Raw genomic sequence first — 14,306 nt, forward strand, 5'->3', positions numbered from 1 at the left:
GGGAGAAGATGTTTCTAACAGTATTATCTCTCATAGTATAATCAATAATTTCGTCCATATCTAACGCTGTGGTCAGGATTTACAGTGTGTGTGTGTGTGTGGGGGGGGGGGCTGTGGAGAAATTAGGAGGGGGTATGGAATATTATGCGCTGAAAGAGAGAGGACGCTCAATAACAATTGAAGCGCAAAATGGGGTAGACAGTGAATTAGTATGACTGACTGAGATACAGGCAGATAATATCACTGAAGAGTAAAATTGATTCACTGAACAAAATATAACATCCAAAACAGTCGTTTTTTACCTTACACAATTTGTTGTGGTGGAGGGGGGGGGGTGCGAACAATTCTTGTTATAGGTGGCATATCAATTTTTGAGACTGTGAAGGGAAAAAAATTGGCCAAAATAATTTCTCCCAGTGGCTCCCATTGCTATTGTGACTGCAGTCTGAAGCCCATTACTACTGTACACTGGAATTTGAGTTTCATTATTCAGTCATAGAGGGCGCTATTTGTTGGTATCGCAACTCCGTGAACTAACAAAGACAAGTGTCGCTGGTTGGTCTAGGTAATCTTAATGATCATAAATGAGTAAATTCATTAGGTCTTGCATTGTGTAAATTACACTGTACATAACATATTAGTACGTGTGGATGTGTGAGGTGATGTCATACAGTAGCAGCTGTTTGAATATAATATTTACATATTAAGATCTGTTTGCATGTACTCGCTGACTAAACAACAAATCAATGCCAAACTCTATGATGACAGCCCAGTGCTGGAATCACAAACTGTAAATATAGGTATGGATTGCACTCTGATAGTCTATGCTACATGCATACCAGGGATTTAAGAAGAACATGGTGACCAAAGGGTGTATTTTATAGACTAAGTGGTCTACATTTAGGCAAGTCACAACTCATGTATGTATGTATGAATGTATGTATGTATGTATGTATGTATGTATGCATGTATGTATGCACGCATGCCTGTCTGTGTCTGTCTGTATGTATGTATGTGTGTGTACATATGTATGTGTGTGTGTGTGTATGTATGTATGTATGTCTGTCTGTCTGTATGTATGTAACAAGGATGCCGTTTCACATTGTTTTGTTTTTCAGTAGGAAAACACAGTACAGTTGCCTGAAGAATTACAAATCCAAAATAAATACCTGGTCGTCAGCTATATGGCCACTTTAATGTTTTCTTTCATTGAATGAGAAAATAGTCATGCAGGAGAGTTTTGTCACTACTTGGTTCGTCTTCTTGGTGACAAGGCTGTTCAATATGTAACTTGTATTTTCCTCAACTAGCCAGTATAAATTTGGGGACTACATACATATACTTCCATTGAAAATTGTAATTGGTTGGTTAGTCAGGAATATGGCCTTCATCATTTTAATCACACTCAATCAATGACACTGACATACTGAAAATGCAAATCAACTCACACCATTTAATTAAATAATTAATTAATTAATTAATTAATTAATTAATTAATAACATGTGTTTTATTGATTGGTATACCACATACATTTAAATGACTACATCACAAGGTGCCTACAAACCTTTCCTCTTAGATGAGTATTTCAAAAAGGGTCCCTTCCTAAAGTTTGAAATTTGGGGGCTGTAATTGAAATTTGTAGTCTCCTAAAACACCACCCCCATACTTGATGAAATTGACGAGTCCACAATAAAACAAACAATAGGACCAGACCAAATGTGGAAGAAATAGGGTAGATCAAATATCAGAATACAAAACAAACTCAAAAGTCAACGTTTTCATTTAAACATCATGATTTCTTCTCCATCTGTTCTTTTTCTTCAGCATCTGCATCATCAATTTTTTGTTTGAAATATTCATAAAGTGCTTTCTTTCTGTCAAAGTATGCTTTCCTTGTTACAGATCTCTCTTCTAGTTGTCGTTTCGTTACTCTAATAATCTGTATAGGGGGTACCGAGTATTGAATCCCTAGTTCTTCAAGTAGCCATTTAAATCTATCGTAGTTATTTCTTCTAAGGTAACCCAGTAGTTGGTTTCGTCTGTCAATCATTATATATAATCTCCTCTTATTCACTTTATCCTGAAAACAATAGGATGTAAGTCATTAGCATATTTTAATTGTTATGCTAATCATTGAAATCAGTGTTATCGACATCAGTATAATGATATTATGTAATCCATAATCAATTTTTGCAAAATTGTTCACCAGCATCACTGTAATGTTTACATCTACGTATCATTGCTATCAACATCAACACTAGACTGTCGACAGTCGTTCATGCCTTTTTGCTACGTTTTATCTAAATCTAAAGTCGTTGCCTCGCTCTGATCTGGAGCAATACTATAACCGTGTACTGATCAGCGAGTGCAGGAGTGCCTTCGGCAGTCACAGTTCATGCCTTCAGCAATCACAGTTTCTATCAGTTCACTATAGTATTCAGTGCTACAGAGCGAGGCGACGACTTTGAGTTAGATGAAATGTAGCAAAAAAGGCACGAATGACTGTCGACAGTCCACATCAACACATGGCATCGTAACTTTTTCTGTAACACACACACACACACACACACACACAGACAGACAGAGGCAAACCTACAGACAGACACAGGCACACAGACAGACATACAGACAGACAGCCACACACATACATACATACATACACACACAGACACAGACAGACAGACTGACACACGGTTTTGATACCTTTGTTTAATCATGATAAAGACATGCACACAAATTCAAACACACATAAACTTATTCAGATAAAATGTCTTTAGTCCACAAAAGTTGAAAATATCTGACATTTCAGGATTACATGTACTGGGAGTAACCCTCTAAAGAACCTACAAAGCTTTACACTACTGAAATGCATCACAATACTGAAATGGTGGGATAATATAATATCTGATGACTGATAATAGATGTATTGTATCACTATGTATCTCTGTGTGTGCATTGTTAGGTAAGTGTGTATGGATTAACATCATCAATGGTTAGCAAATATCAAACTATGAATGTAATAATTCTCTGTATGTTAAACTGTGTGGTATGAGCTATACTTTAATGTAGTATATATGACGAAAGCTGTAGACACAGCTTACTAAAACAGTTTTTGTACCAGACTTTGAAATAGTTACTGTGTACCTATGTCAGGAATAATTGGGATTCTATGGAGAGAGATTTACTTACCTTCTTATTTTCTTTCATATGTTCTGCTAAGTTCCTTATCTTTACTGTTAGGATTGCAACTGTAGAAAAATACAGAAGAATAGGTTACTGTTAATATATCATAGATGTCGCCTAAAAACATAAGTATAGCATTCCAGAAAAGTCATTATAAATCCACGTTTATGACATAAATACATACAAATCTTCACCTGTCACTATGTGATGTCAAACAGGGCAGATCAAAAACCTATTTCACCATGTTCTCTACTGAACTTTTTCTCCAAACTGTTCAGAATTACTTGTACCTGCCATTCTATGCTATGATCATATTTTAGTAAGAACTATGCATATTCAAAACTGACAAATGCATATATATAACAATAATCTTTTATTTATACTGGATAGTTCTTTAAGTATACAAACACTTGTCTCCCAAGAAGTCCAGTGAGAGCCATCCCTCATGGGTTCAGTGTTAATGAGGAAAACGGAGTACCGGGGAAAACTTGCGTTGTTCAGTAGAGTCAAACTGAATATCATTGGGTGGTATGACTCGAGTCTGATATGAAGAGGTACTTAAATTTAATTCTATTGTCAAAATGTCGGTGATCAATGATAATTTGCATGCGTAGCGGCCACTAGCTTATTTACATCGAGTTTGAGCTTCAAACCTGAAATATTATCCCACAATGATGGACACATGTCGTCATATTCTGACAAGTTTCACAAATTATAAATGTTTCTATGCATAATGATTGTACATGTAAAAATCACTTACTTTTTGCTTCATGTGAAGGTTTGAATTCATCTTCTCTGACTTTGTCAACTAACATTGTACCTTTCTTGAATTGTACCTCTTGCTGTAATAAAGACAAAACAAGAAGTGATGGGAGTTAATAACACACTGTTCTTTCAAGTCATTTTAAGATTTTCATAAATAAGTATTGGGTGATTCAGAATATCCTGAAAATTACAATGACAGTGTATTTTGTGATTAAATAGTTTGTCAAGTACATGTAGACTATATTGGGGAGCCATAAACACCTTTATCATATACCCAGTATTAATTTCAATACAATTCAATGGAGAGCCATAAACACCTTTATCATATACCCAGTATTAATTTCAATACAATTCAATGGAGAGCCATAAACACCTTTATCATATACCCAGTATCAATTTAAATACAATTCAATGGAGAGCCATAAACACCTTTAAGAGCAAGACTTTAGATAGTCTTGCTGCTAAACGTTCAGACTTTCTTTCGATATTATAAGCGAACGAAGTTCACAGTGAGGGCTTGCCCGAACAGTCTAGCAAAAGTCATTTTCAGACTGGACATTCCATCGAGATTAGTGGGTTGGGCCACGTATGCATATATATACTTTAATATTTTCAATCTCTGCATGCAGGTGTTGACAAACACATTTATGTCATTACTATGTCTTATCAGTTTATGGTAATTGTGTTTGATGAGTGTGTAGACGTTGTCATTCACACATTTTAGTTAAGATGAATATGCATGAAAAATTAGCTATTGTCCTCTGTTTGTGTTTGTCGCTCATACGGTTCTCTGATTGGCAGTTATTTATATCCGGATGACATTTGCTAGAACTTGGATGTTCCATCCTTGATAGCGATGTTCAGCTGTGTGTCGTATTCCATCGGAAGAACATCCGAGGTCTAGCAGATAGACTAGACTTTAGAGGGCAGAGTGACATGACATATCTTACATTACAGTGCAGAGCAGATTGAAGTGTACTACAAGTTGAACACCTTCTGATCTATTATATGGTTTTAATTTTCCAACTAACTATGATAAATTTTACATCATAATCTTCAAGTTTTGGTCATCTCTTTCAAAACTTACAGCAAAACAATAATTGGTTTTTGAAATGTTGCATTTTGATCAGCAAAATATCAAAACAGTGTAACACCCAAAAAAGATCAGAAGCGAAGGTGTTATTGGATTTCCAGTTTCACAGTGTAGGTAGGATATTTACAGTCTATTTCACAATACCATGCAGCTTTTCTGTTTGATACAACCATACAAAAACCGACAATAAACTGGACATGTTACACTTTAAGATAGCAAGATTGAATGAGTACAGTTTCTTGCTACATTTTGTCTAAGTGAAATGAACTACACATGCCAACATAGACATCTAATGAACACTGCAAAAGACATTTACGCATTCTTCATTGGGTGTTTGATACTAAGAAAAACATTATCGCCCAAATGTCGGCATGGAGTTGCCATACATTTAAATGGTTTATTTCATTTAGACTAAATGTAGCAAAAAATGCGATCTTGCTGTGTGGTATATGCAGTTTCTTTTTGGTTTCTGAGTGGTTGCATCAAACTGAAAAGCTGCACATGATATTATGAAATAGTATAAACTGTATACTAGTATCCTATTTCTTGGTGAGATGACTTACCCTGCTTGCATATTCTAATGAAAATATTTTCTTCACTTTCTCATCAGCACTGGAAAGAAGAAAGAGAAAAGTAGAACACGTTGTAATGAGTGGAGTAATATACAAAATCAAAATAACAAACTATTAAAAAAAACTGTAAAATAAAGATTGTACATATCTCTCTCTACATCTCTCTCTCTCTCTCTCTCTCTCTCTCTCTCTCTCTCTCTCTCTCTCTCTCTCTCTCTCTCTCTCTCTCTCTCTCTCTCTCTCTCTCTCTCTCTCTCTCTCTCTCTCTCTCTCTCTCTCTCTCTCTCTCTCTCTCTCATTTTTACCACAGATCGTCTCTCTCTGTGGAGTTAACATCTCCATGAAATTTGAATGCATAATTTTCTAAAAGTGTTGTAAATTCCAAATTGTTTTTCTTTAAATGTTAACTTATAAAAATTATTCACCATTTCTTTAACACTGACTTTACAAATACCAATGGTGGGGTATCTATTCCAATGGTATTTCCAATTTGTACAACGGTACCCAAAATTATGTAAATAGTTTATGAATGTGAGCAATATTCACCTGCTGATGCACAAATGGCAGGAAATTTTTCAACATTCGAAAGTTTACTACAATGCTTTGAAAAACTTGTAAACCATATTATTCGTACAGAAAGTAACGTGTCACAAAAGTACTGTCAGCCTCATTGCTATACAACAGACTGTGGACAAACGGAACCTGTTACAAACAGGGAAAGTGAACAACTGAATTGGATTAAAAACACTTGGAACAGCATGTATTGGATGTACAGAGACTTGTATTACATTCAATCATTTGACAAAAACGGTTTCATGAACACTTTAATAGATCATGTTCACAAATAAATGTCAAGTTCCCCTGACATCCCATGTACACATACGGAGGCCATAAAGCTGTTCTTATCAAACTATAGTGTGTAATACAAGTCTCTGCTCTTCCAACATACTGAGCCAAGTGTTATTAATCCAATTCATTTGTTTACTTTCCCTGTTTGTGACAACTTCTGTACATCCACAGTCTAATGTCGGCAGTTGTATTTAATTTTAACAGAAAAATGGGAGCATTGGTAGAATCACTGGAGTAATGAAACTGTTGTTGTTAGCTACCTAAGGATGGTATCCCGATAACAAAGTACATGTAAATGTATGGAGATTGGATATCTACTTACTCCTTGAGTTCTTCTATGTCTTCAAAACCAAGTTTAAACATTGTAGGATCCAAATTAAAGTCTTTGAAAGCTCCATCAATTACTGGAAATAAAAGTTTAAATTCAACATTTTTATTAACAAACATATTATCAATTGATATACACATCATGCTAATGTGGTACTGAATTTTTATTTAAAATGAGAGGTAAAATGTGTCTTTTGAATCCCTAGATATAAATATTCTTTAACCAGTAAATTTTAGTCTATAATAATCTTAACAGCCTGGGTATGGGTTTTGAGGAACGAGGACGTGCACTGGAATGGGTTCGACTTTAGGATTGCCTGTGAGCCGTACAACCGAGCTTGCGATTTCTCCATAGCAATACATGATTATATGGATTATGATAATTTGTATTATAGATGTTAGCTGAATACCGAATTAAAGATTGAAATGATATGCACAAATATATGTGAACATGACAGGGTTTTTGTTTTACAGTTTTGAAACATTGTTAACAGAAATGTGTGGTTGTAATACTGGAGTTTTATAAAAATCTTGATTTGAGTACACCAAAGGAAAATAGTATAATGTCTGATAGCTGTCACACATAATGATACAAGTCAGCAAATACATTATGGATGGTTTTAAAAACAGGAAAAGTTTTTCTTTTGCATTTGTGTGTTCTCATTTCTAAAGACATAAAGCAAATTTGACTTATAGAGTCGGATTCAGTGAAGTCAAGATAGTTAAGTTTCAATGACACTATCTGCATTATTAGGAGTTATTCTTCTGGTTCTATCACTGGGTTTGAGTTCTGTACTGATGGAACTCTAAAGGTGAATAATTGAAATATTCAAACAATACACAAGATCATCATTCCAGTAGAATATCACTTGTGACATAATTCAAGTGATCAAATTTATCAATAGTTAGTTCAAACAGTTTCAGTGTTGCAGCGGGGGGGGGGGGGGGGGGGGTCATTTGACATATACATATGACCCACAATTTGGGAAGTGATGGGTCATAGATGACCCGCACTAAAATCGTATGCAAATATGTTTAGCAACATGACCATGCCTATAATAATAATAATCTTTATTTATACTGGATAGTTCTTTAAGCATATAAACACTTGTCTCCCAAGAAGTCCAGTGAGGGCCATCCCTCATTGGTTATAATAATATAATAACGACTTTTATTTCAAAAAGAAAAAGGGTGACCCTGTTAGGTCCAGCCTAATCTTCCCAGGGGCCCTAAAGCAAATGTACACAATACAACAACAAAAACAAAACAAGGTAACACACATAAAAATTGAAAAACATTAAAAAGTATGAAACGTAAAAGAGATAAAATTGTATGACCACAGACAATGTAAAAGGATTAAAGAGATTCAAATAGGTATGAATTTAAAGATTTTTTGAAACAAGTTAAATTCGTAATACTGATAAGGTGAGTAGGTAAAATGTTCCAAAGTTTGGAGCTTTCAAAACTAAATGACTGAGTAAAAATACGACAATTTGGAAATGGTAAATACAAAAGATTGTTGGTGCAGGAACGGGTGCCCATTTGGTTACTTGAACTCCTTTTATGAAGGAGGTCAGAGAGGTACATAGGAGCCAGGTTATGTAGACATTTAAAAATCAGAATGTACTTATTAAATAGACATCTCTTTTCAAGTGGTAAAATATGAAGTCGTTTAAAAAGGTCAATACTGGAAATCCCTTTGGATTGCATTTCAATGGTAGAAATATTTAAAATTAGCCAGATTGCACGCTTCTGAAGTTTATATAATTTGTCAATATCACCTTTACTTGCATGAGACCATATGTTGCAACAAGTATCAAAAAAGGGCTGAATATAACTAAAGTAGAAAAGTTTTTTAGTAGATACATCTAAGTATTTAGCAATGTGACGAAGAGCTGCAAGATTAGAAGATACTTTTGCATGCAAATGTTGACAATGTGAAGTCCATGAGAGTGTAGAGTCAATGATAAGTCCGAGTGATTTTTCAACTTCGCTGAAAGAAAGAGACGCGTTGTTATAGAAAACAGAAAAGGAAGTGGGCAAAGAAAGGTTCTTTTTAGGGGGAATTACCATAGCTTTAGATTTATTTGTATTAATGATCATATGGTTTTGATTACACCAGGTGTGAACTTTAGACAGATCATCGTTAATAGTTTGATTTACTATGGAAATATCAGGGGAGGAAAATAGAAGAGTAGAGTCGTCAGCATAGGTATTAGTATGGCAGTGTTCAACTTCTAAATGGAGGTCATTGATATAAAGGAGGAAAAGAAGAGGACCAAGGATAGAACCTTGAGGGACGCCAGACTTAATAGATAACATGGAAGAATTGCAATTTTTAAAGGAAACAAACTGTTTTCTGTCCTTAAGATATGAAGTGAACCAATTTATAGCCAAAGAATCAAAGTTGTAGAGTTTAAGTTTCTCAATAAGCAATGAATGGTTAATAAGATCAAAGGCCTTAGAGAGATCAAGAAAAATGATACCACTCCAGTTATTGTTATTTATTGCAGTATAGCACTGATTAACGAAATAAGTTAGAGCAGTCTGACAAGAATGACCCGGACGAAAGCCCGATTGAAACGAATAAAGAAGATTAAACTTGTTGAGATAAAGATACAGACTTTGGTGAACGTGGGATTCTAAAAGTTTGGATAAACAAGGTAGAATAGAAATGGGTCGAAAATTGGAGCATTTATCAGTAGAATTACTTTTATGAAAAGGAAGCACCTTAGCAATTTTCCAAGCAGATGGAAAGTGATTATTGATTATGCAGTGGTTAACAATTCTAAAAATATGTGTAGCAATATAAGGAGCTGTAGATTTCAAAATCTTAGCGCTTATAAAATCATACCCGGTTGACTTAGAAGTATCCAAATCTAGAAGGAATTTCAAAACCTTCGTTTGCGAGATAAGAGGAATTCGGAAGCTGTAATGAATGTTTTTAGAGTCAACAAAATTATTTAACTTAGTGGGATCAAAAGTCTCATGCATAATATCTTTGTTGAGAGTGTCTGCAATGTCAGTGAAATGTCTGTTGAAAGCTTCGGCAATATCCATAGAAGATGTCAGTTCAGTGCCATCAACATATAGCTTTGAGGGTTTAGACGGAGAAGACTTGGGATGAAGATCATGAATGGCTTTCCAAATATTGATGTTATGGGATTTGTCGGCAATAAGCTTAGAGTAATAATTTTTCCTGAGGGATGATGTAAGCATGTTTACGTAGTTCCTTTGTTTCTTGTATTCAACGGTATTATTTGAAGCTTTCAACTTGTCTCTAACGTTGCGTGCATTATGAAGTTCAAGGGTATGCCAGGAAGGTAGATTTGCATAACGAACTCGCTTGGATTTGAGTGGAGCATGCTTATTGAAGATACTGGAGAAAGTTGAAATCCAACTATTTAGGGCAAGTTCAGGGTCGTTTGTAGTTTGCAGAGTTGACCAGTCTGCTGACTTCAGGTCACTAACAAAGTTGTTTACATTGAAGTTACGTAAGCATCTGTAAGTGATAATGTTATGGTCCGATTTTCTGGTTGAATGGATTTTTCTAACTGTCATGATGGGGGAATGATCGGAGAGTCCGTGAGATATTGTTCTTGTGTTAGAATAATTTATAGGGTTGGTGGTATATATATGGTCAATTAAGGTAGAAGTAGTATCAGTTGTTCTGGTAGGTGTATCAATGAGTTGCTTGAGACAAAAATATTCAATAGTAGATGTCCATTTTGCGTTATTAACTAACAAGTTAATATTAAAGTCACCAAGAAGAATCAGCTCGAGGTCAGTTTCATACAACTTATCCATGATATCTTGGAAATGATCAATCCATGCGGCACTACTATTAGGTGGTCTGTAAATGTAGCTCAGAATGAAAGGGTGAGTATTTTTAAACGTAATTTTGACTGTAACTTGTTCAATGAAAGACGATTCGAGATCAGTGTTAATGCAGGAGGAAACCGGAGTACCTGGGGAAAACCTGCGTTGTTCGGTAGAGTCAAACTGAACGACACTCTTCTTACTTACAGCGTGGTAAATTTAATCGAACCCTGAATGGGGTTCGAACCCCGACCGCAGTGGTAAGAGGCAAGTGGTTTAACCACTCGGCCACCGACAACCCTATAACAACAGCCAAGTGATCGCGAATATAGCATACATTAGTTGTAGATAACAACAAGGTCGGATAGCAACTGCATAATCATTCAGCAAATATATAGCATGCATATGGGTAAATATTTTTAAGAACTGTAGTTGTGCTACGATGCTACTGGTGCTTTTTTTAATAATGTCTAAAAAAATAATGATGACCCAGAGAAATGAAAGTCCCACTCTTTCAAAAGGCTAGCTGCAACACTACAGTTTAATTTTACTAAAACAATTTGAAAATAAATACAATTTACCTTTATCGGGTTTCCTTGGTTGCATTCCCCTCCTTGTAGCATATGTTCTGTGGATATGTTTCATTGGCAACATAGTATTATCTGTGAAAATAGAAATATTATGAATAACCTCAAAACAGGTGAGTTAAAAGTGTTAGATACTTGCACTGTTGCAGTACTATTTGCAAGAGTGCTTGTATAGTGGCCATATTTTCATGAGCTACATGTAGCGAGTGAAAGTGCATCAGAAAACACTGCAAGCATAAGTCACATTAAGTGCAAATACAATACACCTACATGTATGAACCCACACTGGAACTCAATGCAACTCAGAATTGGGTTCTGCTATTATTATTACATGTGAAACAGCAAATTTCTATAATAAAAAAAATGACACTGATAGGGTTCAAAATTAACTTTTTTTCTTTGGTAATCCTAGTGGGCTACTAATTGCACAGAGTGGTAACCCAAGGATGGTGACCAATAGTCATATATTCCTGAACTGAAAAAGAGAGTTCTTCTATTGGAAATATGTGTTTAATGTATTTTGATGAGTGACACTTATTGCTGTCAATGGTTTGTAGGGATAGAACTACATGTAGAAGAAGTGACTCATTTGGAGGAGTAGAGGGTTACCCAACAAATTGGAAGGCTATGGGGATGTGTTGGCTTTACATAGAAGTACTACTAAAACATAGACTGAATGAATCTTACTATACTATCTAGTAATAGTAGTATCACTTGATAGATGTTTTTTTCCAGTATTCTTTTTTAATTCTTATCACTTGCTAGTACAAGCTGACCCTATAATTTAATAAACATACCTATTAGTTACCAGTAAACTGTAAACATATGATGTGGAACATAAACTTCATTTTAAGGAACCTTTTAGTTTCTTATTTACTAGCTCTGGATTAGCATATTACTCGCTCTATAGCTTAATTCCTTTTAGTGGAGTTTAAGGCTTCATCATGGCTCCTTCCGTAGACAAAATAATTTGGGGGGGGGGGGGGCACTCATCATTCTGAAAAATCCAACAAATAAAGGAAACTGTGAGGTTCACTCAAAATTGCTTCTATACCACCACCATTTGCATGATGAAATACACCATGACAGGTGAGAAAATATCGATAGACTTTACATTTAGAATGAACTTACCAATCTGTTCGCCTGAGTTCTTGCCATCAGTGGAGAAAACAATCGATGAACCCGAACATGTCGAATGACTCGCTCGCACTTTCGATGTCACACGACATGATCGACTAAACTTTGTTCGGAGATCGTAAACTGTCTTATCAAAAGGTTGTTTTTGAGGAGTGAGACTTGTACCGTTGCGTACGACACGACGAACTACAAACATTCTTCTTGAATTTGAGCAAATAAAGTAAAATTGTACCTAACACATGCTGAAGGTCACCTCGACTGACCTTATTTCTGTTTGTTTGCTACCAGTTTTCTCGGCTGCTGTAACGCCCTCTTCGTTCGTATTGTAAAGTTCTCTCGTTTAAGACAATCTTAAATCTTCCTGTAGTAAACAGGAGAGACACATCCACACAGTTGGGTCGCCCTCACTTAAGTTTAAATATAGTATAGAAACTTTCAGTTTGTTCTCAGAAACAATATTAAAACCACAGTATCGAGTAGATATGTAACATTTCTCTCAGTCTGCGACAAGTTGTTTCCCCCCCCCCCCCGAAATCAAATGGTCTACCCCGTAGAGCTCACAGACCCGGGTCACAGACGCGACCTTGTTTGATACAATCACAATGCACCAATACGAAATGCACATAATACGGATTGCAAGACTGAGTGTATTCAATTCTTCGCTCTTTTCTTGCTACACTCTGTCTATGAAATCATATGAAGAAATGAACTAACTTTCCACTATGAAGACTAAAAATATAGAGATTGGCGCCATAGTTGCAGTATATATAAACGATTCATTTCACTTATTTAGACAAACTGTAGCAAGACATTGCAATCTTGTTATCTTTAAAGATCTAGAGTCTTATTGACTTCCCTGACCTCAAGTTTTGGAGGGAAAAATTGTGTAAATAATATTCGAATGTGGCCGGAAGGGCGTCATTACAGTTAGTGTAATAATTAACTGGTATGCAAATAGAGGGAAATATTCAAACTTTCAGCGGTTTTCTAGTCTCATTCAATAGTATCTAGTATAGGATACCACACGTACGTAGGCTGTACACAGTCATTGGATTATCTGCATCGTCAATGTCTTGTGTAAAATGATATAGTTACTCCTTGGAGATTGTTATTGTATTTAGTTATGTTCCATACCATGGATTACTATTTTCAACGTTCCCCGGATTATTAACAACTAGCAATACATATCGGATTTAGCTGTGAAGTAAAATGATGTTTTCGAAGTACGAAGCTGAAAGGTCAGTAACGATAATCTTATCTCAATTGAATTAGGCGCCGAAATATGATGCTACAGTAGGTACGTCTGGTAAGACCACTACGATAAAGTTAATCCTTGGAGATTGTAGTTGTGTTCGGTACCTGGATTACTGTTTTCAACATTTCCTGGATTACCAACAAGTGACAATATATCGGATTTACCTGTGAAGTTAAAATGATGTTCTCGAAGTACGAAGCTAAAAGGTCAGTAACGATAATCTTATATCAATTGAATAATGCGCCAAAATATGATGCGACAGTATGTACGTCATCCTTCGTGGAAATCTGCGCAAACACTGAGGCACTTTACGCTTCTTCAATAACGGAACGTATGAATACTAATAAGTCTTCACACAGAGTTACTGTAACGACGTCGTTGCTTCATTCACAGCTAGCTAGAGATATGAAACTTTGTAGAAACGTTTTCATCACATACCAACAACGTTAGGCGATGTCAAATGGGCATTATCGATAAGATGTATGATAATATCGATATGCACTTGTTGATACAATCTTGAACAAACAGTATTGCAACGAATTTACTCGAAATCCCCTAAACCAATACCTCAATAACAGTAGAGGATATAAATTTTCTGTAAAATCCGATATTGTATTGTTACTAACTTACTATGACATCATGAATCATCAAAGTATAAATATTCGTTTCCATGAATTGAACAAGTCTCTACAAAGCCAGTGTAAGGGACACCGTGTCG

The 14,306-nt window shown here is 35.5% G+C and overlaps 1 protein-coding gene across 1 annotated transcript; it reads right to left on the reverse strand.

Moving 5' to 3' along the window:
* Window positions 1–1,510: 1,510 nt before the first annotated feature.
* Window positions 1,511–12,596, reverse strand: LOC144432839 (small ribosomal subunit protein uS15m-like). Its single transcript, XM_078121134.1, has 7 exons — window positions 12,328–12,596; window positions 11,191–11,271; window positions 6,786–6,867; window positions 5,606–5,654; window positions 3,945–4,026; window positions 3,191–3,249; window positions 1,511–2,081 (listed from the first exon to the last, which is right to left on the reverse strand). Exons 1-7 carry the CDS (start codon window positions 12,527–12,529, stop codon window positions 1,791–1,793), a joined length of 846 nt encoding a protein of 281 aa, XP_077977260.1. The 5' UTR covers window positions 12,530–12,596; the 3' UTR covers window positions 1,511–1,790.
* Between the last annotated feature and the right edge of the window lie 1,710 nt (window positions 12,597–14,306).

The sequence above is a fragment of the Glandiceps talaboti genome, chromosome 3 (assembly GCF_964340395.1).
Source record: "Glandiceps talaboti chromosome 3, keGlaTala1.1, whole genome shotgun sequence".
Classification (NCBI taxonomy): Eukaryota; Metazoa; Hemichordata; class Enteropneusta; family Spengelidae; genus Glandiceps; species Glandiceps talaboti.

Coding starts and splice junctions, on each gene's coding strand:
- LOC144432839 (XM_078121134.1), bottom strand. CDS start 12,529: ATGTTTGTAGTTCGTCGTGTCGTACGCAACGGTACAAGTCTCACTCCT. Junction 5,655..6,785: donor GACATAGAAGAACTCAAGGA/GTAAGTAGATAT, acceptor TCTTCTTTCCAG/TGCTGATGAGAAAGTGAAGA. Junction 3,250..3,944: donor ACCTTCACATGAAGCAAAAA/GTAAGTGATTTT, acceptor ATTTTTCTACAG/TTGCAATCCTAACAGTAAAG.